This window comes from Vidua macroura, chromosome 1 (assembly GCF_024509145.1).
Source record: "Vidua macroura isolate BioBank_ID:100142 chromosome 1, ASM2450914v1, whole genome shotgun sequence".
Taxonomy (NCBI): domain Eukaryota; kingdom Metazoa; phylum Chordata; class Aves; order Passeriformes; family Viduidae; genus Vidua; species Vidua macroura.
This window is the reverse complement of record NC_071571.1, coordinates 60,472,463-60,499,957: the sequence shown is the minus strand read 5'-3', so window position 1 is coordinate 60,499,957 and position 27,495 is coordinate 60,472,463. Positions and strand designations below refer to the sequence as shown.

Genomic DNA, 27,495 nt, shown 5'->3' with positions numbered 1-27,495 from the left:
CCTTTGGTGATTTTAGACTCGAGTACTCCCACCTCTGAGTCAGAACAGGGATGGTGCCCTGGCTGGCAGCAGGCATTGGGAAGCTGTATATTGTGTCAGGTGACCGTTAAACCTGGGACCACTCTGAGGAGCAAAATCCTGTCTGTTAGCATCCTGCTGGCACCTACTCCTTCTCAAGAGTTCGTGGCTCAGGTGAGAATTTTTCAAACAACGCAAAACTAAGTGAATGGGTTAGTTAGGAAAGCCACAGCATTACATAGCTACAGACACATATTAAGTGAGGTGAATTTAATTCCAGGGGTTTGCATCTAGAACACCTTAAAAATGTTCTCCATTTGGACCTATCTGACAATTCTTCATTTGAGAGTAGTGGTGAGGAGTTGCACAAGATGGGGTGTGCATTCCAGCCAGTGATGGCTCTGTTTCAGCTGCAGGTAAGTAATCTAGCACATAAAAGTTTGGGCTCCCCAGGGAGGGATGGAACCAGATTATAAATACGTGGTCTGTAGATATTCTAATTAATAACTCATCTTTGAAATAAGTCGAGCACTTTGACTGCCTGAGATGGAATTTTTACAAGCAGGGTGTGGTGTATCTACGAGATAAAATCCAAATACTCAAGAATGTTTAATTAAAGGGCATGATGTACTCCCATAGAAGATTGTACTCAATGGTGAAAGAAAATATTCAAATGCACAGATGTAGTCTAGTAAGCACTTTTAAAGCCATGACTATAATTAAACTTTTTGATGCAAAATATGCCATGAATTATCTTCAAGATCACTCCTGACATGAAGTAGATAAATTGGCTAGAAAAAGGAAAGAAAATGAGTTGTAGGGATTCTCCTTTTTATCTAAGTAACCAGTACTATATAGAATTTGTTTTCCTCTTGAAAAATTAAGTTATTATGGAATATACAGTGAATGCTGCCTTGCCTTTCACTGTACCTCTTAGAGTGAAGAGTGAGAGGGTAGACGTTGAGTTTAGGTCCTGTGCTCCAACACAAAATCTCATCTGAACCTGTGCAGAGCTGAATAGTTGGAACTCCCTCATTTTACAGGCAAAACACAATGATTTGTCTGCTGATTTACATAGTCAGAATGTTGTTTATGCTAGGAGATTTGCTCAAAAATCAACTGTGTCCTTTCTTGATAAGATCTCAAGTAGGCATTTCAGGTCTGATTTTCAAAGGTCTTGAGGCATACATTGGGATTTTTAAATCCCCTTATGACTAACAAGTGTCATACTCTCCTCTATGACAGTCACTGCCTCGGTATTTTTCGTACATCTCCACATCACCATAATTAGGCACCAACATGCCCCTGAGTTATTTGTGCACCTCAGCAACACATGGAGTGTCTTCTTCCCATGGATCAGTTTTCTTCCCATGGATCAGTTGGTTTTGTTGCCTTTGGTTAACAAGCACAAAGTCCCAGTGCAGGTGCTGGCCACCACAGGTATCTGCCAGAACCCTTTCATCTTCAGACCTATAAGCAATGAATACCTTTTGCAAACCCCTTGGGGGATAGAAAACCTGGTTGACAAAGCAGTGTAACTTCAGGGGCCGTCACACTCTGATCAGCGCCTCTCATACACATGGCTTCATACACAGCCAACAATGTGAGGTCAGACAGTCCTGTGATAACCAGAAGGCTACATGGGAACAAGAGAGAACTGAAGAGCTAAAAAGACTGGAAAGAGGTGTTCATTACTGATGATAGAAAGAAGATGAAGGTATAAGGAAGCCAAGAGGAAGGCTCTTCCAGGCAGGGAAGTTCTTTGCAGCAATGCCCTGCTGCTGCATAGCAAGAGTGAACCTTTGACAAGTCCCATTATATGGGACCTGCAGTGTGTTCATAAGTGTTTTTTTTAGTAGGGGTCCCCACTGCTGCAAGCTTGTTTTAAACAAGAGAGCTGCCACCATTGCTGAGTGAGTCAAGGGAATTAGAAAGAAAAAACAGTCCCTTGTGGGTCCAGCTCATGGCCATCTGACACCTGAGCAAGAGGAGAGGATGTGGAAAAAATAGTGTTAGCTGCTTTCCCCTTCCCTCTCTGGGTATATTGGGGCAGAGCAGAGGGCATATTCTCATTAGTAAGCGGTGATTCAACTCATCATGCCACGGTGGACTTCCTCTCTGTGCTACTCTTAACTTCTTTTTAGAAGGCAGAATCACCCTTTTGATCAGATGGAAATATAATCCTTCCTTATGGTGGGCATATAAAGATATTGGCAAGCACCTGTTAGCCAGGTTGCAATTAATAGCACAAAGCCATGCAATCACACAACAAACCAGAGAGGGAACCTACACTTTATAGCCTTGTTTTAGACAGCTGGTACTTCTTAAGAGTAAATCTGAGCTGAACAGCTTTCTCACTTCTTGCATCTGTATAGTTAAAGCAAAACCTCAAACTAGCAGACAGATAATCAAAACTGAAAAATAGAATGATTTGGCAGATGTTTTAAGGCTGCTATTGCTTCTATAAATCCAGCAAATGGAAGAATGGCTATTGAAAGCTTTTCATCACCGTTGTTGGGCTTTTTTTTAATTAGGAGAGTGTATTTTGGAAAGGAGAAAGTTTCTCATTTTTGGGGTTCACATGAAGTTGGTCCCACAGAGTAGTTCCACAAGCACAGCTGTATCACTAGCTTGTGGCCCTTACCCCTGAGGAGGGGTAAGTCCAGAAGGGAGCCATCCTGGAAAGTGTGCTGCTGTCAGCTGGAGAAGATTTCATGACCCTGAAAATGCAACTTCAATTCTGATTTATGAGCCATCCTGGGGACAGGCCTCTGCTGTTTGGTGCAACGGCCCTTTACAAAGGAAAAATGAAGTTTCCATCAGCCAGTACTTGGGGGATGCACTCTGCTCTCTGTTAAAAATGATACCTCGCCCACACTCAGCATGATGGATGCTGCAGTACATATCCTGGCTGTTAGGATGCTGAGATGTTCAATCTGGCTTTCCAGCCTGAAGACTTCAGCCCTAGGTTTGCCTTCAGTTTGGACTCAGTGGCTGCAGGCAAAGCAGAAGCTGGTTATAGCCTTGAGGGAGGAGAAGATGGAAAGCCTTCACATTCCTCTGCTGGTGCTGTCTTCATTCCCTTGGGAAAGGGGATCATGACATCAGCTCCCGATTGTCCTTTTCATTGGCCTCTCCTGGTTTCCTTTCTGTCTTCTTCTTTGCAATAAGGGAGTCAGTGGCATTGCTGTCACTGTGTGGGCTATCTTCTAGCTGTCCTCTGGGGGCAGTTGATATGGCAAAGACCTTCTAGATTCGAGAGGAAGCAGAGGAGTCATCTTTACCTCCAGCACTGCTCACAGAGCCATCAGGCTGGTTTTGGTAACCAGCAGCACATGCCCCCCTGAGCATCTACAACCAGTGTGATAGAAGTCTCTGCAAGGTCAAGAAAGGCAGAATATAAGTGTAGTAGTCCTCTCTGATTCCTGTCTGATTTACTTTTCCTCATGCCTTGTGCTGCATTCTTTTAACTCAGTGAACTGTTTTCATTGTGGACAGAGGGTTTTTTCTGCATGTGGTCTAAAAGGGTGATTCATCGTCATTTTGGAAGCATACTTCTAAAATGAGTATTATTACTTTTCAGCAAGGAATCAGGATTCATCCTTGACTGTTAGAGTGTGATACTTTTTCTTGCCCATTCCATCCTTTTCGTCCTGTGCTTAATATTGTATCACTCCTGCTAAAAGTTGCAGATACCATGTCTCTTGCGCTGTCACAGAATCAGAAGGCAGAGACTACCAGTAGTGCTAGAAATGGCTACCCACTTTTCTAAGGAAAAACACAACATGGGTAGATCTTTTGCTTGCAGACCTCAAATAAAAAAAAAAAAACAAAAAAAAAAAACCAAAAAAACCCCAAAAAACAAAAACAAAAAAAAAAAAACCACAAAAAAACCCAAAAAAAAAACCCCCAAACTCAAACCAAAATACCTTCAAAGCCATATTGGGATACTCCTGAAGTCAGACAGTTTAGCCTGCTTAATTCAAGCACATGATTAGGGGTTTGCTGACTCTTAGTTTAGCAATTTTTGGGAAAATAAGACTGGATGAGTGAGGTGTTGACAAGTGGATTTAAAGCAGCTTTTCATGGAGGTTCAGGTGATATGTGAGGCTGTGGTCTGGGCATGAGCCACAGTTGTCACTTGACTTAGTTTTGGTTGCAGTTGAGAAGACCTACACCAAAGTTATCAATCAGCAAATCTGCTCCAGACTTGCCAGATTATTGCATGTTAACATGCACCCAAAATCTGAAATGAAACACAGTTAAAATTAAAATGCAGCTTGACCAGAAGCCAGATGCTTCATTATGAGCTGAGCTAACCTACCTGCCAAATACTGCTAACCTGCATGAGGCAGGCGATTAATTTTTTTACAAGTCTACTTTAGGAACTAGACATCTGTCCTCTATTCCTAAAAGTAATATCTCAGTGGAAACAAATTTTTTTTTCTTGGTACTCCAAATTACATAAAACATATATCATGAAAATTATGTTGCCTGCATTCTGTATCAAGATATACTGGGGGCCAGTTCTTATTTCAGATCCCTTTCACACCAACCTAACTCCAATGGAATTTCTGGTTGTATACTTTCTAATTTTTATATATAAGAAGAGTAAAAAATTACATCTGTAACACACTTTGTGATCTGGAATATCAGTATATATGGTTATAATATAGATTTTCTATTTTAATTAGTCATTATTTCAACTTACAGGCTGAAGCAGTGGAAAATATGGTGTCCAATTACTCAGATGCTCTCTCAAAGTACATTGCATCTTCCTTTATGAGCAGAGGTGTATAATTTCTTTTGTTGTGAAGAATAGCTTGAGATCTTCTTTGATACATGCCATGAAAGGGCATTACAGCATCTGCTGTATACATACACAGAAATAAAATTTTTTGCATGCTGTCAGTGCAGTGAAATCAAATAAACTTTCTCCTCCCTCCATATGTTTAAGAAATAATTTAGCAGGAGTTGCATATTTTCACTGAAACAGTTGAAACATGCTAGTGATCAGTTTACTTACACATGGTAAAAATAATATAGGTTGCAGACAGATTTGTAATGCACTTTTTAAACACCTGTTTTTAATGTTTCAATACCCAATAAAGCAGGGGAACTCCTGCTTTTGGTTTGCATGCAGATGTTATGCACACTGGGATTTAAAAGTCTGCTGCCTAGGTTTCAAATGCAGTAAACAGCACTTGCAGGCACAGTGTGGGTACATTTTGGGGAGTTACAGACTCTGGAGTGTTCCTCAATGAGTTTTACTCTTTAGGACACTGATAACGTGGTGTCACAGCCAAATGTGAATCCTGGCAAAAATCCACAGTTGTCACAAGAAAGAGAACTGCTTCCTTGCCACTTGCAATCCTGCTCATGTAGGAGTACTACTGGTCCAGTTCTGTGTAATGAGAAGGGGAATGAATGTTTGAGAGGCGGAGCACTGATCTATTGCAGTGAAACCAAGTACTTAAATATGTCCTTAAAGTTGGATTAAATGTTGAATATGTACTTAAGCTTTCTATCAAGTAAGTATACATTGATTAACTGGCAATTAATTGTGCAACGTATTGCCACTCAGGTTACTCAGCTGCAAAATGTAGCGTAAGACATTTTCGCTGCCTTGCCACGGGTGTTAAAAGAGATTGGGTGTCAGGCTGGGTGGGGCTGCGAACTGCCCAAAAATAGCCTGATAAAGGGGAGCAAGTTGCAGTAGCTGCATTCTGTTCTTGCAGACCTCTTTGCTACTTTTCAGGAGACCTACTAGGTTTTCCCTCTTAAAAATCTGATGCTTTTTGGGCATCAGTTGCAGATTCCCTGTATATTGCTACTTCATTTTGGTGGTTTTCAGATGAATGCTACTAACTGGATCCTCCTTTTCCTCTGTCTTCAGTCTCTTTGATTTTGGGCTCCCTCAGGACGACTGCTTCTTGTTTTTGTTCTGCCACCATTTTGCCGGTCCATATCTAATGGCCATGAAGTCTCTGAAGCTTTTACTGGATGTCTTGATAGCAAGTCAGATGTGATGATACTGGAGCCAAGTTCTCCATCAATGTGCAAAATCTTCCCATTACTTTCCTCTGTCTTTGGGCAAACTGTACCCTTCTTCATGTCATTTAAGTCGGCAATTTAGACTGTTCAATGAAGTCTACTCTATTTAGCTGCTTGCTGTCCCTGTGCCAGTATGAAAACAACAGTATCAGCATGCATGTTCTGTGCAGGCCATGGATACCCACACTTGCTGTGCTAAATAAGCTGCACGTTCCTGTCCCCTCGGCTCTGCCCAGCACCCATGGGAGGACAGTGGCTCGCCCGGGAAGCCCACAGCACACCGTGACTGCACAAACAGATAAATAATTAGAAGGGAGTGGAGTGGGAGACACATCATATTTCATTTCTGGAGAGCTGTTCAGAGATGAGCTGTGCATGAAGCCCCAGTGTAACTCATGCACAGAGGGTTAGCCCTGACTTTTCATCCCCCTCTTAGCATTTTCACCTGAGGCAGCTGCTTGGTTTAGCGCTGCAAGCAGAGACACCTGAGCATCCGATGGTTGCAGCATGTCAGGATTAAGAAGCTTGAGCAGGGCTTGCACAGTGCTGCTTGTTCTCACCAGCGGCTAGGACTAGCAGAGCCTTGGCTCTCCTGCATGCACCCGCCTGGATGGAATGCTTTGCTCCTGAGCACGGGCACAGAAGGGATGCGGGTGCCTGTTTTGGATGAGACCGACCATTGCCAAGGCGAGCACCGATGCACAGGGCAGCAGGGCACCGGATGCAGCCGCAGGGCAAGGGGATGGATGCTGTGCGGGTGTTCCCAGCAGCATGCCAGGGACAGCAGGAAGCACTGGGGCCAGTGAGGGGCTAAGCTCCTGCTGCCAGCCCCCCTCCCTGCATATCCTGGCCTTACGTCTTGTTGTTATGATTGCTATGGAAATAATTTCAATATGTTTCACAGCTCTGAGTTGCTGTGTCTTGCATTGTTTGGATGGAAAGCTGCTTGACTGGTTTTAGAGAGTGGCTGTACATGCACAAATACTAGCTGATTTTTTTGGTGGTGGAAAGTAGGAGATTCACAGCATGGTTTTAATTAGAACTGCTCGTTTAGTCTTTCATTGCAGTGTGTTCTTTAGTTGAAAGATAATTTAATTGTCTTTGTTTTGGAAGATTTTCGTGCTTGTCTGTGTGAAATGTCTTTATTTACTGTGCCTCACTGTGCTTTGCTCATAGCTTTGATTATGAGGAGAGTCAAAAACAAAACTTCCCTGGGCTATATTATTTTCTACCTGCTGTGGGTTTTAATATAGTCCCACTTGTATACATGTACCAAGCGTCTGCATTTCTAGGACAAAATCACCAGAGAAAATCAGCAAAGCATGAAGGGGTAGATTTAGCTGTAAAACTCTTACTGACTTGAACAGGAATAGCGTGTGTAAAAGTTGTCAAGTGCTGAAGAAGTGTAACTGGTATGGGTCAGTTTGGTTTTTCTGGAGAAGTCCACAGAAGATACCACTTGTTGAACAAAAGGCAAAACCCCAAAAAAATCCTGCCTTGTCTTATTAATATTATTATCATATTAAGATCTTGTAACACCTCCTTTTCAGGGAAGAGTGTTTAGTGTGGTTGTAACACAGTGCAGCATGGATCAGTCTTGTTTATATATACAAGAATATTTAGATAATATCTGTCATATCACAATTTTTAAAAAAGCTACATAAAATATGCAAATCTCTTCCATAGCTGCAGGAACTCATAAAATTGCTCAGATTATGCAGTTATAAAAAGAAAGAATTTTAGATGCCATTTTTTAATCAATCCTTAATAATCCTGAAATAATTCTGTAAATAGGTTTCAAATTAATTTTCAACCACCTCTTTTGCAGTGATATTGTTTTCATTATGTGGGCCTTATGTGCTGCAGCTCTTACTCTACAATGACATAATATTCTTCAATGTAGACTCAAATCTTGTTACTGAATACAGGTTATAGAGTGTTATTGACCACAAACTGTCATACAGCTGTAGACTTGTACACAAACTCCACCCACAGATGCAAACTTGAGCTTCCAGGGACAAAAAAATTTAGACCACAATTGCAGGCACATGTGCTAGCATCTAGGTACACAAGTAATCTCAAGCACATATCCTGAATACATCAAAACCTAATTTTCTAATCCCTCACAGTTTTGAGGAAAACCTTAAAATATGTGAACCGGCACAGCCTCACTGCTGACTACAAGAGCCCCATTTGAGATGGAAGCAGGTTGGAGAGGCTTTGCAAAGAACAAGATAGTGCAGTGAAAATAGTGAAGCTGGCCTATGGCTCTGCAGTTTTGCTGTCCTAAATGAAATCCCTGAAAATCTTAGCTCAAATAGATTTTACAGGGGTAGTTGCTCTAATCACAGGGCAGTGTTAATCTGGAAGCCTATCTGTAATAGCAGATGTTTGTAGGAAAATGGTCTGGTGAGTAAAAACAGTCTTGTTCCTCCAGTTTGAGTAAAAATAAAGAAAAAATTATGAAATTTGGCCCTTGGGTTTTCCAATTATTATTAAATTCTCTTTTCCCTTTTTGTAGTAGAAAAAGGTGTGTAATACACATTTGAATTGAATGTAAAAAGTGGTCATTAGCAGAAATAGGGCTCAGGATTATATTTTTATTATGATTTAAGCATGCCATCCAATTTTGGAACAATGACAACAGCAAGGCCACTGAAACTGTATGTGATGGTGCTCCAGAACTTCTTGTGCGCTCCAGAGCAGAGGTCAGGAGCACTGTTGGGACTAGAGGGTTGCTGCAGTCTTTGCAGGGAAATGAGCTGCTGCTTTGTGATACCCTTCTGAGGAAGGGAGGGAGGAGTGAGTACTCCCATCACAGGAACAGGGAGGGAAGCTGCAGAGAGAGCTGTCAAGTGTCTGTCTTCTGGCCATGACTGCCTTGTGCCCAACCTGTGCTGAGGCTGACTCTAGGACCAGGCTAAAGCAGGCCCCCAAAGTCAGGGTGGAAAAGCCAAAGCACTGAATTTAAGCTGTGGTGGAATTGACTTTGATCTTTCCCTCTGGGAGGGGAAAGGGCTGCAAAGTACCACTGTCTGAGGTGATAGTCTTGTATCCCTGTGGAAAGCTGTAGGCAGCTGCCTGAAATTAAACATCTGCTGGTGAAGTGCAGAGCGTTGTGTCTGGAGTGGGCTCTGCCTGTGGAAGGTCTTTTCCCAAGAGCTCTGCTCCATATCTCTTAAGATAAAGTGTGCATGCCTCACAGTACTGCCCTGGGCTTGTGGGACACTCATGCTTTGAACTGTGGCCTGGGCAAGTGACAGGGGCAAGTTCACATTTCAGGGTTTGTTACATGTCTGCTGCTGAGCTAATTGCCTTGGTTTCTCCCTGTAATCAGGGATTGAGTTTAGTGAGCTATTAATTTTATTGTGATGTGAACATCTGACGCTACTTGGGTAAATCACACCTTCAGAGTGCCTGTCTTGTTTTTCTGGCTGTGATGGCAGCTGAGGTGACTAGACCCTGTTGTTGTCCAGCCTGTACATGTTAAAAGTAAAGTGGCATGAATCACCTGGCTTTTCCCTTTTTCTTTTGACCGGATGTGTTGTGAACAATTGTTTCTAACTGTGCTCAGCAGGCTTTAAGGTGTTACCAATTTGCCAAGACTGAGATGTACTTCTTAGGTTGGATACCCAGGTAAGGCTGGAATGTGTTACCAATTTGCCAAGACTGATATGTACTTCTTAGGTTGGATACCCAGGTAAGGCTGGAATATGGCTAGGAGGAACAGTGCCTTTTAAGACCTTGGCATTTCTATCTCAAGCTTGGAACTTGACCCATACTAGAGCCTCATGTTTGAAGTCAGCAGGTTGATAGAGACACAGTCTGGTTTGGGTGTAAAAACACAGATTCTGGTCACATCACCTCCTTGTCATACCTCCCTTCAAATGAGAAATTGTAACCCTCACCATCCCCCTCAGTTCTCAGTCACGCACTGACATCCTGCTCCTCTGACTGCAGCAGGGTCTCATCCATTTACAGCAGCAGATAAGCTACTCTATAAGGCTTTTATTGGCAAGTTCTGCTATTAATATTTACAGCATTTTACTTGGCTGTCTTACTGGCTTTAAGCAGGGTTGTGGTGTTAGCCTGTCAGTATTCAAGTCAGAAATTCTAGTGCAACAGCTGTTGCTAAATAATGTTACTCAACGTGACAATATTTAAAATGATTGATTGAAAATAGTCCCTGTATGTTGAGAAAGTTTTAGAAATCTTTCATGCTTATTTTATTTACTTGCAGTTGAAGATCTCAAGCCTTTCAGTTCATTGTAGCACTGGTGGCAGAGCACTTCATGGTATGCTCATTGGTCAGTCTTGTCTATTCCATCCATTCGGGTTTTGGATTTTTTTCATTAAAAAAAAGAAGTTGCATCAACCAATGGCATCACCCTCAAGCAACTTACAGTGTGGAATCCAAACTCTCTATATTTCTCGTAGTTTATTCAGACTGTTCTGAAGGTCAAAACCTTGAATCCAAGCTATAAGATATACCTGACCTATTTTATTGCTGCATTTGGATGCTTTCCATGGAAGACATGCTCTCAGATAAAACTGCAGTGCAATCAGAGCTGTAGCACCAGGTGGATCAAAGGTGGTTTGGGGAAGTAGAGTAGGACCAGAAGTGGTCTCCTGGCAGTGTAGTTACTGTCTCTGTTTTGTGAGGAGGCTGAAGCACAGATTGATTAAACAAAGAAGTCTGGAAATATGTAAAAAGTTGTTATGAGTTTTTTTTTTCTGCTCTAATCAAATCATGATCTTTGATAAAGCAAAAGCTGTCTGGCAGTGCTGGATATAGGAACTCAATCAATCCATGCCCAGTTCACTGCTCCTTCATCTAAGACATCCTTTCTCTACACTTCTATAAAATGCCTTGAAACATTTTCCTTCTTTTAATTCCTTCCTACATAAAAAAAAAAAAACCAACCAAAAAACACCAGCCAAAAATGGACAGAAGTACTTGTGAAAGTTGGAAGCCATCAATATTCGTGTGACTTTCAGAAGAAGCGAGGAGGTTTATTTCAGAACTTCAGCCAGCCTCCCTTCCCACTCCCTCCTTTCCCCAAACACAGAAAACAGTCAGGGCTCGATTCATGGACTGTCTGGTTATAATAAGTCTCACTTGGGGCATACAGCTGTATACCATGCTACTGCGCTATGTGCTTTGTCTGCCTCCACCCTTGAGCCTTCAGTTCCGGCTTTGTGCTGTGGCTTTTGTCTCCATTGGCTAATTAAATAGCAAAATGTCTCATATAAGATTTTTTTTGTTTTTTTTTAAACAAGTACTTGGCAAATCAGAGAAATTAAGAATTGGAAGTCTATCTGTAGTAACCTTCATGGCAACAGAACAGTAAGTGCAATATTCGTATTATGAATATGGCTCAGTATTTATAGCTCTCCAAATATTTACAGAGATAAAGCCTTTAAACATAGCCCTAGCTTTCTGTCTTCAGTAGCAGTTTAAATAAATGTCAATTGGAGAGAAGTTAAAATTGAGGCAAAAGGCAGCCATTTCTAGTTTAATATTGTCTTATTGGTGTCTCTGACCTCCAAAAGTTCTATGCCTGAAACTGTGTTGTCCCTGTCTCATATGAGCCAGTGTTTATCTTGGCATGCACCTCAAAAGCATTGGCCTTTAATCAGATAACTCTTGTAAGTAGATGGGTGCCCCATTGTCCTCAAATTCACAAGGGTGAGAATTCAGAGTCATGCAGTTGCTGAAGCACTCGTGAGCTGCCGAGTTAAAACATGGCATTGAGGGTGTGTCTCGGATTGGAGGAGTCACCGAGGGATGCTGGCAGTGGGGCTGTAGCATGGCTGGGATGGGCAGTGGTGAAGGACATCATGCTGACGGCACCTGACACACACCCGAGGATCCCGGGCCAGCCTGTGCTCACCACAAACGGGAGCGTGCTGGGTGCGAGCAGTGCGTCAGCAGCATGGTGAAAGACAGGCTTGCAAGTATGAGTTTGTCTGGGGTATCTGCCTAAGAACATGTAATAAATTCCTTCTACAGAGCTCTTGTGATAATTTATATTTTTTAACCCATGCATGGCCATGGGTATGACTATCCAAACTGAAAGCCGTGATGGATGCTGAAGGCAAACCTTTTGAGTAGAAACTCTATTGAGTTTCTACTCTACTGAGTTTCTAGAGTGAGGGGTTGGGTAGTTTCAGGGACACTGTTGTGTTGGACTTACCCCCAGACCTGGATTTATAAAATCCTTGGAGAGTGATGAGGCAGCAAGGATTAGGAGAAGAACATTTCTATTGTCTTGTGGTAGAAGATGTCATGAGAGCAGTAATGATTTCTTGGCGTCCCAGTGAATAAGGTCTTACAGGCCCAGGACTTACAAATCCATTCCATTAGTAACTCCTTTTCTGATGGGCATCTCTCTTGTGAGTCTAACAGTTTTAGGAGGAGTGTGACACAGGTTGGTTTATAGGTACATGCAATTTTTAGGAGGAAAATCCTTCCTAGAAATAGGGAGTAGTGTCTTGCGGCTGCTTAGACAAGGAGCTTTCATGGCTATGCTGAAAGCCAGCAGCCACGAAGGCTGTTTTTCCCTGGATAGAGACTGAAATTACTTGTGAGCCAGTGACTGAGTGTACAGCATCTCTATTACATTAAGATTAATAATTCCTCAGCATATTTACAGCTGGGAGTTTTATATAGATCTTTATTCATCATGATGTGAACAGCTGCTCTTTTGCTGGTCTGTTGAGTTAAGGTCCCAGTGGCAGCACTAGAAAGTGCCACATAAAACACACTCCTGCTGTTTTCATTCACTGATCTCCCTTCCAGCTCAAGTCCTTGGCCCAGGGTTGGCCCCTTGTAGGAGCAAGCCATCCTATTTTTATTTGTGGACCAGCTCTGACAGAATTTGGATCTTAAAACAGTTTGAGTAAATCCAAGGAAAATCACTTTAAGAAAGAAAAAATAAATCCTGAAAGTGGCACAACAATCTGTAGGAATTCCTGTTACAATTTTATTTTAAGTAAGTGAAAGACTATGGGATAGTAACATGTTTCATTGCACAGAGCATAATTTATTCTATTTTTTTGCTTAACTGCATCAGATGCAGTACAGCAAAATCTGTCACAGCCAGAGGGTCGTCTCAGCTCCTAAGGAAGTGTTTTATTTTCTATTTGGTTGTTTTTTGAGGGGTTGTTCTGTTTTGCTGTATTTCATTTTTTTCATTCTGAAGTCTGTCTGTTCTGCTGTTTTGAATAAGATGCTCCCCCTTTTCAGGTTGTCCTCTCACAAGAGTGTCCAAGCGAACCAAGTTCAGCACCCAAATAGTCACTGACAAAGAGTCTGGAGCTGAGCTGTGCATGTCATCCAAAAAACCGGCACCCTTTATTGCTTGCCTGGTTGCTGGCAAAGGGAAGATTTTCCTGTCAGGATGATGTGCCTCTCTCAGTCCTAGGTACACAGAAGCAGGAGTGTAGACATCTGGAAAGAGCAAGGGGCTCATGGGTGGCACGGCAGTGACTGAAATGTATACACCTGCAGAGTGTGAGCTTGAAGGTGGAGAGAAAAAGCTGGAAAGAGACAGGGATTCTGCAACATACAGAGCAAGAGACGTGCCTCAGTGGTTTGCTGGTGCTCTGTCAATGCTGCCTGTCTGCTTCACTGGCACTGCCAGGGCTGTTTTCTCCTTGTCCTGTGGGAACCTGAATCCCCAGAGTAGGGGCTGCCAGCCCCTGCCTGGCTCATGCTTGGTAGATCAGGGTACAGATGCCTGATTGTGCCCTGCTGCTGCCCTTCAGCATGCAGTACACCCTTGATCTGCAGGAGAACTGCCCAGCTTCCCTCTGGAGCAGAGGGGTCAAAGGGGGGTTCCATAAACCAGTTCCCATGGCACCTGAGATTTGGGAGAGGAGCTTGAGAGGAGAGCCATTACAGTCCCCCGCCTCAGGGCATCTGAGGTGTGTTTTTTTTCTCAGACCTCTCCCAGCAAAAGAATTAAGGGCCAAACCAGGTAAAAAATAGGTATTAGGGAATTTTGCAACAAATGGGGCAGCCTTTTCCTGACTCTTTTTCCCAGAGGCATAGGTTGCTGGCTCCCAGAGCCTTCAGCAGCAGGTTCCTGGGCATTTTCAGCTGGAGGCATGGTGGCAGGGCAGCTCGGTGGCTGCCCAGGCAGAGGTTGGGCAGGATCTCTGCAGTGCACACCAGAATAGATGCCCTGGTCTCCTGACCTCACCCCCTGTGCTTGTGCTTCACATGACAGTCACTGCCCACAAGATCAGCTTTTCCCTCCTGCCGTTCAAACCCATGATGCAGTGGCTTACGTCTTCCAGTGCTTCTGTGTGGGAGCCTAAAGTAAATTCTTTTTCTTGAAAATCAGATTCATTACACTATTTTTATGTATGCTCAGTGCTAACTGCTGAAATCAATACCCAAAATGTTTGTGCACTTTCTTTGTAAATTAAACAGCTTGATCTTTGATTTGGTTTTAAAAAACCAGGACACTGAGCACACACTGATGGTATTTTGTTGAGGTTGTATATTAGGTACACTTTTAAAACATGACAATTTGTTTCCCTTTATCATTTATCATGTGCAGTTCCTGAAAAAATAAATACCTGCTGCTTGAAAAAGTTAGCAATAAAGCTATTTAGTGTACAGCTCCAAAGCATTAGCTTAAAGACATGACAAGCACTTGTCTTGACTTTAAAATGTCCCTATTTTATAGATTTTATTCTGTTTGACCTTTTTTGAAAGCATTGCAATTGCTTTCCAAAACATTGATAGGGATAAAAGGGAAAGAAGCCACCTTCCCCTGGTTGTTGGTCTCCCCAGTGATTCTCACCAGACTGACTCGGGTATTCCTTGAACAGTTCTGGGAATGCAAATGGGACAGATAGCTATGTAAGGCATTGCTAAGCATAAGCACTGTGGTACCTGCTGCAAGCAGTGTGGCCATCAGTTACATGGTCAGATAAGTAGTTATTGTCCTTAATATTTTTAGAAGCATAATTTTTATTGTTGTTTTTATTATATAGCAAACATAAAAAAACAGGCACACACAAGAGGTATTGCTAATATGAATGTTCCCTGTGGCATTTTTTGGCACATCATTATCATTAAGGAGGCAGCCTCTATGGGCCTCAAGAGTCTCAAGCACAAGCTGCTGACTGGTTTTGAGAGTGAACACTAAGTCCCTGGTCATACCCTGCTTTGTTATTAGTCAGAGCTCAGCCTTTAATGCATTGGGACAGGGTAAGCCCTAAATTATACCCTAATGTTCATTTAATATATTTGCAAGAGTCCAGGTCTGGAGGAATGCACCACTGTAGGGTTTTTGCAGTCCTTTCCCCAGACTCCCAGTAAGTACACTTGAAAGCTTTTACACAGGATAGCTCCCTTTCTTCCTGACTGATGTCATGGGTGGCACAGATGGTGTATCTGGCTGGTGTGTCCCATGAGAACAGGACCATTTTTTTGGTGGCCTCCCGGAGCCTCTCCAGACTGAGGCCTCCTTGTTATGACAGGTAGCTTTCTGAGCATTTCAACAGATGCTTGGGCATGCCAAAAGCATAAAGCACTCAGAAAGGGAACGTGCAGAATATTTCAACTGCGTTTCTTAAAATAAATGCCATGGCTTAAATAATATGTTTTCCTCACTGTCTGTAGAATAACCACTGAAGCTGAAATAGCATTTGAGTTATTGGATGTGGCATTTGCAAAATTTCCTCAAAATTTAGTAACCATAGCAAGGTTTGGGGAGGTTTTGCTTTTTTTTTTCTAGTGCTTGTGTTCAAAACACCTCATCTCCTTCTGCTCATCGTTTTCCAAGTCTGTTCAATTCCAATTGGCAGATTTAATAGATGTGTACCAGAAGGACATTTGGAATCCAGGCAGCCTCGGTATGCTCATGTCTGTGATAAACCAGAGATCATCACGGCTGTAGGGCTGAATCAGATAGTACCTTGCTCATGGCTGTGAGGGGTGACAAGCCTGTTTCCCTCACACTTCACTGGCCACTGGAGGAAGATTCCTGACATTCAGTGCCACGGCATCTGGACACATGAAAACATCCAGCCCCAGCACACAGTACATCTCCTTGAGGAAAGGCTGGGGTTTGCTTTGGCACCCTGCACTGAGTTGAGCAGCAATTTACTGGTGAAAATCAAGACATATTGGTGGGAGATAGTGCTGGGAAAGCGATGATGGAGAGGTGTAGGAATCCCAGGGAAGGCTTGATGCGGTGGCTCAGCTGGTGCAGCCTTTTCTTTCTCTCTTGCGTAAGATGACGAAGAGCTTAGCTGTGATCTGTCTTGTTCTGGTGTTAATTACCAGTGACTGCATCACTTTTGATAGAATTAGAGGAGTGTGTAATAGGCCTGCAATTAAGTCTGATTTTGATCTTAGCAGCTTCAGACAATAAAAATGAAAATGTCATTTGAGATGAGTTCAAGTATTTTTAACAGTGTTACTCAAAGAGGAAAAAGAGCAGAGTAGTCAGTGTTTGGTCAGAACAAGAAAATATTACCTACTTTCATTTAAAAACCAAACACTTGGCCACACAGTTCTTATCTGCATATTTAAGTCTTTCCTGCATCTTTCCTTTGTACAACACCCATGACTGCTGTGTCACTGCCTTTATTTGGGAAGGGAAACTCATTCAGAAATGTGCTCCTGGTCCTTTTTTGCAGTTCTTTTTACAGTTTCACAGCAGGAGAAAGTACACCTTTTTCTACTTAGATCTATGTATTGCCAAGCAAAGCATGCTTGGTAGGAAAGACACGTCCTTTATCATGAATGCTGTAGCTGAGAGCACCTTTGTCACCCATACTCAACCGCTGAGTTATTAAGAGCTTTGGACTGTGTTACACAGAGAAAAAGATAAAAATAGGGTGTCTGACGCATGCGTCCCATGTTGCACACCAGGAAACTGAATCACTCTTCCACCTAGTACAGTACCCCAGAGCATACATGGAAAATATGCATGGATATGCATATGCGAGATCTTTCCTCACCAAGAAAAATTCTCAGTCACCCTTTTTTCCCATCCCATTTTACACTGATCTTGTTTGATATTCCCTTTGACTGCTGGCAAACCTAACAGGCAAAAGTCCCACAACTGTGCTTTTACTGCCACCGCTCCTCACTGTTGAACCTGTCTCCCATGTTTTCAGGGAATGGTGAAATATTCTTATTACACCCAGCTGCCAGTAAGCAGGATCTTGCCCATTCACCAGACATCTGCAGTATGCTGAAAACTCCTGAGGCTCAACACTCTGTCACAGAAATAATGCACTGGGTGCATAGACTAAAATAAGTAATTCACAGTATGTGCCCCTTTAAATGTTAATCCTTGCATCGCTTTCTTTTATTGCTTCTGTTGGCATACACAATTATGTGACATAATATAAAAGTAAATAATGTGATGCAATGGGTAAAGCTCAAAAGGAAATACAAATTACAGATCAGATGCTTCCTAACACAGAATACGGCATAAAACTTACAGTGACGTGAGTATGAATTTTTCTTATTTTGAGGGCAGCAAAATCTAGCATGTAGAAATTACATGAGTCTTTCTGGATGTTTCTGGTACTTCCTAAGTCAGGGAGTAAGTGACTTTGGGTAATAGATCCAAAATAAAGTATGGCTCTGCTCTAGGATAGGGCCTTTAAAAAAAGCAAACACTAATTTAGCTTGACAATTACAAACCTTAAAAAACAATGCAAAACATGCAACTGAGATCTCATTATTTATTTTCCAGCATGTGAACACTTTTCATGGGAAGGCAGGTGTGCAAAACTGAGGACTATGGGTGTTTGCCTCCTGGTAGGAAACCTGTGGGAAAAGCACAGGCTCAGCAGTAGGTTACAAACTATGGCAGCAGCCAAGTTCAGATTTAAAGATAAAGCCTAAAATAGCAGAACCCAATGCAAGACCAACAGTTTTGGTCCTCTTTGCCCACATTCAGTAAAACATATGGGTACCTTGATGTGCAATTTGCTTTTGCTGAATTGAGTTTTGAGTTACTCGCTAGTCTATTTTTACATTTTAAGTGTTCTTGTAACTCAATATGTGTTTGTTTTAATTTTACACTCTCCATAAAAAGCATCCTCCATGACGACTTGGAGAGGTGACCACTGGCAATGCATAGAAATTTATTTGCCTGGCATGTCACACTGTCTTACTTTTCCCCCTGCAAACCCACATGCTGGTCTTGACCAAAAATACCCTGGGATACCTTGTGTCGCCTCCCCTACCTAAGCTTTGCTGCTGAGGCTCTGGAAGTGGTGAGGCAAGGAAGATCAGCTTGGGACAAATCCAGGTCACTCCACCAGCCCTGCTTACACACACTGTTGGTATTAATGAGCAGCCAGGCTGTCATGTGCAGGGAGCAGGGTGGTGATGAGTAGGGCAGTAGCTTCCCTGTGGTCACTGACTGTACCAGGAGCACACCTGTGATCACCCACCTGCATGTCTCTCTCTGGGGAAGAAAGCCAGGAATCTCACTTCTTGCAGCATAGTGCTGACATGTTTGTCAGGGGCCATAGGAGTGGGTGTTCCATGTGGAGCTGGAGGGAGGTTCACAGCCCATGGCATCCTCCTGAAGGCAGTGTACAGGCATAGCTCTGCTTTTCTCTCTCTGTTATTTTGCTGATAGTGAAGATTTTCAAACTGCCACTAATGTGTTTCCAATTTTACAATGCTGGCATGGAACCATCATGTCATATCATATCATATCATATCATATCATATCATATCATATCAACATGTCACAACCCCCTGGCTCTGAGCTGCCTTCGTATGTCTCAGGAATGCAGAGCTGATGAAATAGTGTAGAAAGGCTAGAAATGAGCCTTCTCTTCCTTCTATCCATGTGAATCCCTTCCAGCATTCACATGCCTTAGGTAAGGATATAAAAATTGCTGCACCAAATCAAACAAAAAATGCTTCTGTTCTCTTTGCTTTTCTGACCAAAGTGTGGGGTCAAAAATTTACAGTGTGCTCGATTGGTGATGGAAGATGTGTCTGGGCTCATCGTCCTCCCTTCCTCATGCCTTGGTCACTGTGGTACCTGAAATTTTGCCACTATGAATTGCTGTTGCCATTCACAATGCTTGATAGTGGCGAGAGGGCTTTGGGCCTGTTAGCACCCACCAGAATTTTGCAGGGCTCAAGGAGTAAAAGTGATTCAAGATCTTTGTTTTTAATAGCATTCCTGCTATCAGATGGTAAAGTACCCCAGAGAGATAACATGAAATTGCTTTGTAAGATTTAAGGAGAGTGAAAATAGACAAAATACAAATATAAGCAGCATTTGATATATGGGTTTCACCACTTGCTTTCAGCTTTATTTAGCTTTGAACTTGCATCTACCTTAAAATTAGTGTTGCTCCTTACCAAATTATGGTAAGTTTTGAGCTGCCATATTCAGTGATGGTGAATAACTCATGCCCAAACCCACCTGAACCATTCAGAAAGGAACCTAAACCTACAACAAAGTGAGCAGGTTTGCTCTAGGGTGGGGTGTCTCCTGGGACAGTGCACCTTGCCCACATTGCTCTCTCCTATAGTTGCTACATCCTCCCTTCCCTTGGGACAAGGCTTCACCACTAACCCCTGTAAGATAACTGTTTTTGTGAGATTCATTTCCCCATGTCAGGTGGCAGCCACAAGTGGGACGTTGTCTGGGGACTCCACAGCAGTGGGAACCATGAGTAGCTTCTACAGGAGATGGTGTGGATGAGGTCAGGCTCTGCTTCCTTCGCATCCTGTGGCAGAAATAACTCTTGTTGTCATCAGAGCAGTCACCGTAATGTGGATGAGGTTCAACCCAGGCCCAAGAGCTTCAATGAGATTTTTGTGTGATTATAACAAAAATTTGACGCACATGGTGAGCTGCTAATCATGTATATGTGATCTGTCTCCGTGCTGTCCCAGGAGGTATTTACCAGCATAAAAATCAGCTAATGAGGGTACGGGTCACAAGCAGCAGACTGCTGCTGCATGAGGGATGTCCAAGGAACATGGGGATGGGTGAGCTGTGTCCTTTCCATCTGCAAACTGTCAGTTTTGAAGGAACATCAAGTTTATTGTGTTTCTCTGCTGAACACTGCAGCAGAATTTATGCAAAGTTTTCTGTGGATGTAGCAGGAGTACTCAAAAGCTCAGCCCATCTAAAGTGCCTCAGGTCCTTTAGGATAATGAGACATTTTGTGAGTGCGCCTTTTTATTGTACCAATATTACATTACAGGAAAAATGGAAGGGGGGAACTTAACACATAGCACCTGTCACAAGTTCTCTCCTTGAATTAGGCTCTCCTGCTTATAAAAGTTTAATTGATTCCTAGCAGTTTATGTGCATGGTGCTCAGTGGGTGTTTTCTGTTCTCTTGCCAGCTCCATGGTTACTTAGAAAGCGAGCCACTCACGCTGCAGCTGTTCATTGGGACTGCAGACGACCGCCTGCTGCGACCCCATGCCTTCTACCAGGTTCACCGGATCACTGGCAAGACCGTTTCCACCACCAGCCATGAAACAATACTTTCCAACACCAAAGTCCTGGAAATTCCACTTCTTCCAGAGAACAACATGAGAGCAATGTAAGACCAAGGCACCATGTCTGACTCCTAGCAGTTTCGTCTTGGTCACCTCACTTAATTTCTTTGGGGTTTGTTTCTTTTTGTACACAATTTTCTTTTCCCTATCTTCTTTTTTCTTTCCCTACATTTCTCTCTGTGATAGCAGGTTTTCACAACTTTGCTGAGACAAATTGCCGCTAATCAGCTTAACAGCAAAACGAATTGCACAAATATTTATGACAACTGATTTGCTTTCATTCTAGAGTTTCAGCCAATGTGCTTATTTGCCATTTAAAATAAGTATCTCAGTTACTGAGCTGTAAATATCTCCTACCTCAGCTCCTGCATTTAGTTTCTAAATATGACACCTGTTGCTCCTATACGCACTAGCACAAGGAATAGAGCTGATTAAAATTTATCTTTTGATGTCAAAGGAAACTCTTAGAGAGCATTTCCAAGTACCCTTGTGGTTTTTCTGAGAGAAATAAAACCACTCATTTCTCACATAATAAAACTCAGCATGGCACTTGCTTACAAGCAAATCTTCCAGACCTAGGAAGAGTTACCTCTGAGAACCTTTATTCAAAGGTGATGCATTTTACAGATTGAGTTGTTAAATGGGCTAAGTTTAGTGCTAAGCGGAAAAGCAGGCATGGATATCTTTGGATATCTGAATGATAATTAGGTGTCCTGTAGGTCCATTAAACATCTGTAAACATCGTTATAGGACGGGATATAAAGGTTAAAATAGCCTTCTGTGTAAGTGATATACATGAGACCTTCCACACTATGTTATCCTGTTCTCTCTGTACCCCTCCCTCAAATCAACCTAGCCCCTTATCTGAGTTGTCTCCCCCCTCATTCAAATCATCCTAACACTTATCTGAGGTGTCTGCCTTTGGAGGAATTTCTGTGTGCTTGCGTGCAAGTACAGCTCTTGGTGTGTGTGTGTGTGTGTGTGTGTGTGTATAAATATAAATGTATTCATATTTATATATAGATAGATGCATGCACCTTTGTGTGTCTATACGTAGGAAGATAGAAAGCAAGCAAGAAATCCTGACCTCCACCGAACCAAATACCTTGGGAAAAATCACAATATCACTCCTTGTTTTTCATACAGTTTTCCGTGCCTTAATGAAGTGGAAAATGCTATCAGACAGCTAAAGTCCTTCCACACATAGTGGTTATTAGAAGCTGGTTTGCAGTGTCATGTACAGCATGCCCTGGAGTGCCTCATGTAAACAGAAGAGCCAGAATATGTTTAGCTGCATTGCCAGCTGGGCTTAGAGTGATCACTCAAGACCTGAGGATCTCTCTTGGTGCATTGTGTTAAAAGTCACGACAAGCCTTCAAAATTATTGGCCCTGTTTGCTGCCATCGTAAGTTGGAGTGCCTACCTTGTGGTTAAGGAAATTTCAGCAATTTGTACTCACGCAGTATATATCTGGCACTCTATTTATCCAGTTTGATTCATGCTTTTGGCCATCTAGGAACATTATTACCATTTCATTCATCTTTCTCCCTAAAATAAAGGTAAGTTACACAGTTTGGGAGCCAATCTGAATATTTTTGTGGCATGTGTGCTAGACTGTAGTATAGCTCACTCAAGGATCACAATGCTTTGGCATATATAAGCCTTACATGTCAGTAGTCTAAAACCTCATGTAGCACTACCAATGAATTCAAATTTGGAGCTAAGGACTTTTCTCACACTTTATGTATTCAGGCCTTGATTCAGTGAAATGCCAGAGCTCATCCACCCATTTAAACTTTTGCACATTTAGCTGTTCCCATTGGCTTCAGATTTTAATATTCATGACTTTACAAGCTTGAATTTAAATACTTTTTCTTGTCTGAACATTTGGGTATGAATTATATGTCAATAATTATTCAATTTGCAAGTCTTGCTATAGGAGAGACAAAATGGAGAAATGCACAATTTCTTCCATATTTTATGGATCTTTGCATAGAATTTTGACATGTACAAATACTCTGTAATTCTTACGGCTTCACCTGCTAGTATGCATTGTTGGGAATCTTTAATACTTTCATTTGTTTCTTTGATCATATCAGCAAGGGCATTTTTTAAATTCTGAAATCCATACTTTAGAAAAAATGCAGATCAAAACCGTGCTGCCATTGTGCTTATTTGCAGTTTGCTTCAGAACAGAGCTTCAAAGGTCTGGAAGGGGAATTAAACTCTTTGAATGCAAAATAAAGTTAACTATGTATACTCAATGTAATAAAATGCATGCCAGAGACCAGTACCCAGAAGAAGTTGCCATGTAGCCTTTGTAGTCATGGCCAAGGCAGAGGTATTTTTGCTGTGGGTTTTTGAGTGCATATATTTATATGTCTTTTCCTCTGGGAGCTTCTTCTGTTAAAATATTCTTTGACAAAAATCCTGACTCATAAACTCATCCAGGAGAAAACCAAAGTTAAAAAACCTAAAAAAGAGAGTGAGGTCAGAAATTGTAGTAGTTGTATCTGAAGAAAAGCATATTTTTCCCTAAGGTTGGGAGAGGACTCTGAGTTAAGTTTTTTTCATGCAGAGCTTCAGCTCAGCACTCAGCTTGGGATTATTTCCAACTCATTGAAATACAAACAAATTGACAGTAGAACTGACCTCAGGGAGGGCTGTGCTCCTTAATAAGAATTTCAGGACTTCACCCTAGATTGAAAATCTTGTCAGATTTTTGTCCAAATTAGCTGTAACAAGTAAAATTGTAAGCAGCCTGTCATTCTAGGTTAGTAACAGTTTCTGCATTGCTGTTGCATCCCACTGACTTTCCTAGTCTTGCTGTTTCTTTGGGCTTTGGTAAATCTTTAACTACAATCCTTATAGGATGTGCTGGGGAGGAAGGGTCTTTTAGATTTTCTTCCTCTGGGAACCAAGGTAACATCCTAAATTTGTGTGCCTTACAGCAGCCACTACCTGCTGCTACTGATAGCCCCAACTCAGCTGCTTGGGAGTGCAAGTACTAAAGAAAGTCTGCTGTGTTCAGCCTGATCATTGGGCTGTGCCTGACGCAGTTTTTTAAGAAGAGCATGCAGGAGAGAGAGAGGATATTGCACACTTATATCTTCCTGAAGTCTTCTTGAAGTGAACTGAATTGCCCTGTGTTTCCTTTTGAATAGCATTGACTGTGCTGGGATATTAAAGCTCCGAAACTCTGACATCGAGCTGCGCAAGGGAGAGACAGACATCGGTCGGAAGAACACACGTGTGCGTCTGGTGTTCAGGGTTCATATCCCACAGGCCAGTGGCAGGACCCTCTCCTTGCAAGTAGCCTCCAACCCCATTGAGTGCTGTAAGTAGAAGCAAACATCCTCCTCTTGCTGGATATTATTACAAAATCTTTTAATCAATAAGGTTGAAAAAGATGTCTAAGATCACTGTTAACTCAGCACTGCCATGTCCACGCACCTTTTGAACAGTTTTTAACACTTCCTTCCCATATGCAGTCTGTTCATGCCAACATGCTCTACATTGGTATTGCTTTACCTGTCTAGTTAGTGAACTTTAATCTGCTTTCCTAAAGTACATGGTTTACATCAAGAACAGAATACCTGTGCCTTAGGAAAAAATGTGTAGCTTTGTGCATTGAGTGCTGTAGAGAAACACACACTTACAAGTAAAGAACAGTTAAACTAATAGTAGAGTGGACCTGGGAGTGACAGGGCCTTTGGTTTTGGTGACTCCTTATCATAAAGGTAACTGCTGTAGAAGTTTTGGAAAACATCTCTCATGTCCTGTTCACTCTGTTTCCCCATCATAAAGCAAAAAACCAGCAAACAAAACCCCAACCCCTTTGATAAGGAGCTAGCAATATGCTAGAGCTGACACACTGGCCTGCAGCTTCAGAAAACCTCCAGAAACCAGGTCTGGGTCTCTTTAAATTAACCAACTGTATTTTATCAGATACACTGGGACAACCTTCAAAGATACCTATATAATTTTTGCTCTCTAAGCCTCATCAGCCTCTCCCACACAAAACAAAATGCTTTGTGCAGCTTTAACAGTCCAGCATAAGTGGTGGAAGCTGAATTTCAGTCTAACTCCCAATGTTATTTTGATTGGCTGGATGGACTGAAACAATTTTTTAAGGTTTTGTTGAATTCCATCCACAAAAGTGGAAGTTTCTGATGTTTACAGAGTAGGGGGGAAACTTAACATCTGGCAGGTGTGTGAGAGGTGGGCTCTGGCAGAGGGAATGGGGAGGAAGGCCTGACCATTCATGCTGAAGGGCAAAGCAAAAAATGTGAGAAGTCATGGTTTCATCCTGCAATTTAAGTTTATGAGAGCTTTTCAGTTGCTACACAGAAGGATAAGGCACAGTTTGAATCTATCCTGAACCGGTCTGTGCAAAGGTGCCAAGCTCAAGGAACCACTAAATGTGAAGCTGATTGGATTTGTGTTAGGGTGCTGCAGCTTTGAGAGTTGTGTAATGAGCAAAAGCATGGCACATGCCTGCTGAAAGAAGTGGAAAAGAGAAGAAAAAAAAAAGTGCTAGTGTTATTTCCAGTGTAGCATGTGGAGTAAGCTGGTGCCAAAAACTTCATACATTTCTTAGTGCATGTGACACCAGAAGGAACCACATAATCTGGACAAAATGTTGCATTGTCCCTTGAAGCAGCACTCTCTTCATGTCCCACAGTTGAAGGGGGATACAGTTTGTGCCACAAGAATACCAGATTCAGTTTACATGGATCCATGTGTGCTTGGGCACTCAGGTTCATTTGGAAGTACTCCCTCTAAAGTGTGAGCTGCTGCTGGATCACAAGGGCCATGGCTGCTGCTGCTGCTACAAGACAGTTTGCAGAATTGACAATAGAATGTATATTGACCGAAATGAATTTTGGACATGTGTGATTATCTTGTCATGTGTGCCTTGTAAACACACCGCATATATACTAGAAACAGAGTGAGAGAAAATTATTTTAAATAAATTAATTTCCATAAAAATACACTTTCTGATAAAGTACATATCAAGCTGAGTTTTAAAACACTTGTTCTTTGTGAATCTTTTGAATCTGTGCTGTGTGATGCTGTTTAACACTATTGTTTACAGTCAAAGCACTTGAAAATGAGCCATGTTTCCTGTAAACCTTGTGACCTTTCTTTGTTTCTGTATCAAACTTAGCTTATCTTATAAGTGTAAGCATTAAGTTACTTACTAATGCAGTATTTACTTTTTTGTGTGTTCTTGGTTGCCTTGTTTTTTTGTTTTTTTTTTGTTTTAATCTTCTTTATAACTCTCCAGCTCAGAGATCTGCCCAAGAACTGCCTCTGGTGGAGAAGCAAAGTACCGACAGTTTTCCTGTTACTGGAGGGAAAAAAATGGTACTGACTGGTCATAACTTTCTGCAAGACTCCAAAGTCATCTTTGTGGAGAAAGCTCCAGGTATGTCTTTTCAATCTAGACTCGAATCTGCCTTCCTCCCATCCTGTCTGTGTCAGATGATGAAAGCACAAATATGGTAATGACATTTTCTTCTGCACATAATATGTTTTCCATGTCACTGGACAAAGCTGTGGAAAGGATCTGAGCCGTGCCTAATGCTGAGGTTTCACACTGTGACTACTGTAGTTACTGGTAGACAATAAAGACATTGAAAGTCAACCTTTGGCATTTGTTTATTGTAGCAAACCATGAGTGTAGCAGGCAGGACCTGTTCCAAATCTCTGGTGCCATGTCCCCTAAAGCCTGCAGTACAGTGCATCTTCTTAAACATTTCTGTAATTTTTGCTGCTGTTAGTGTGTGTGCACCTTTGTCTCCTGTGGCATTTAAAAGGCACTGGCTGAGGAGGGCTTGGAGCACATACATTCATTTGAAGGACAAGTTTACCTTGAGGACTGAAGGAAGCACTGAACACAACTTCCCCTCGTCCAGCACTGCTCCTGCGGTGCTTTGGTGGTGGGACTGGTTCTCCTGGAGAAGAGTCGCAGGCCAGGCTGAAACAGGGAAAATGGCATGAAGTGGGAGCTGAGGCTGGGGTAGGATGTGCCTGCAGGAGTGGTGGATCACAGGGTGACAGTGCCTAGTGGGTGTGAATGCCTCTGGTGGGAATAAGTGGGGGCAGTGGAGCTGGGAGTCAAAGTCAGGCTCTGAAACGAGACTGCTAAGGATAGTTCTGAGTCTTGTTTTGGAAAGGGTTTCCCTGGCGCTGGCACAACCTATGAATTCCTCAGCTGCTGGCTAAGCCCCCCACCCCGAACTTAAAACAACCTTGGCCACTCCTCAGGCCGCCTGCACCAGCTTTGACACTGTGCCTGTTTAACCTTTATGTTCACGAGGTTCCCACACTGCTCTCCTGCCCATAGTCCCTACTGGCACCACAGGAACTTGGGCTATGAGGCAAGATGTCAGGGAGAGCAGGGGAGGCTCCAGAGGCAAAGACACCCAAGTCTTTGGGCTCAGCAAGCTCAGGACAAAAGCAGAAGACTCCCCTGAAATTCCCCAACAGAATCCTGGGTTGATGAGGTTTAAATTGCCAAAAGTGCCTTGGCAGAGGTAATGCCTTGGCTTCTCAGGGAGAGCCAGTTGGCACATTTCTCTGAACCCCAAGCACTGCAGCACACACAGTGGGGATGTGGCTGTGACATCAGCAGAAACATCCTTTTTGTTTCTTAAGAAAGTTTTTTAAAAAATAGGAAAAAGGTGGTATTGCAATTGAAAAAAACTGAATTCTGTTCTCTGTGTTCCTCCCGGGGGGAAGAAAGTTAATGTCTACTTTACTGTAAACTTCCTTTGCTGCACAGAACTGGGTTAGTGTGACATGTCAGGAGTCCTCGATCTGTCTCATTACAAGAAGGAAACCACATTAAAGGGTGCCTTCCTTAATACTTATTTCCTTTCCTCTTCCTTT

The 27,495-nt window shown here is 42.4% G+C and overlaps 1 protein-coding gene across 4 annotated transcripts in view; it reads left to right on the top strand.

The window, feature by feature from the left end:
* NFATC1 (nuclear factor of activated T cells 1) overlaps positions 1-27,495 on the top strand; it is a 114,197-nt gene that overhangs the window by 23,362 nt on the left and 63,340 nt on the right. For all 4 annotated transcript variants that reach the window (XM_053981299.1, XM_053981315.1, XM_053981291.1 and 1 more), the window contains exons 4-6: positions 20,440-20,642; positions 23,763-23,935; positions 25,889-26,029. In XM_053981299.1, coding sequence (XP_053837274.1) covers positions 20,440-20,642; positions 23,763-23,935; positions 25,889-26,029 — 517 coding nt within the window. The remainder of the gene's footprint in view (positions 1-20,439; positions 20,643-23,762; positions 23,936-25,888; positions 26,030-27,495) is intronic.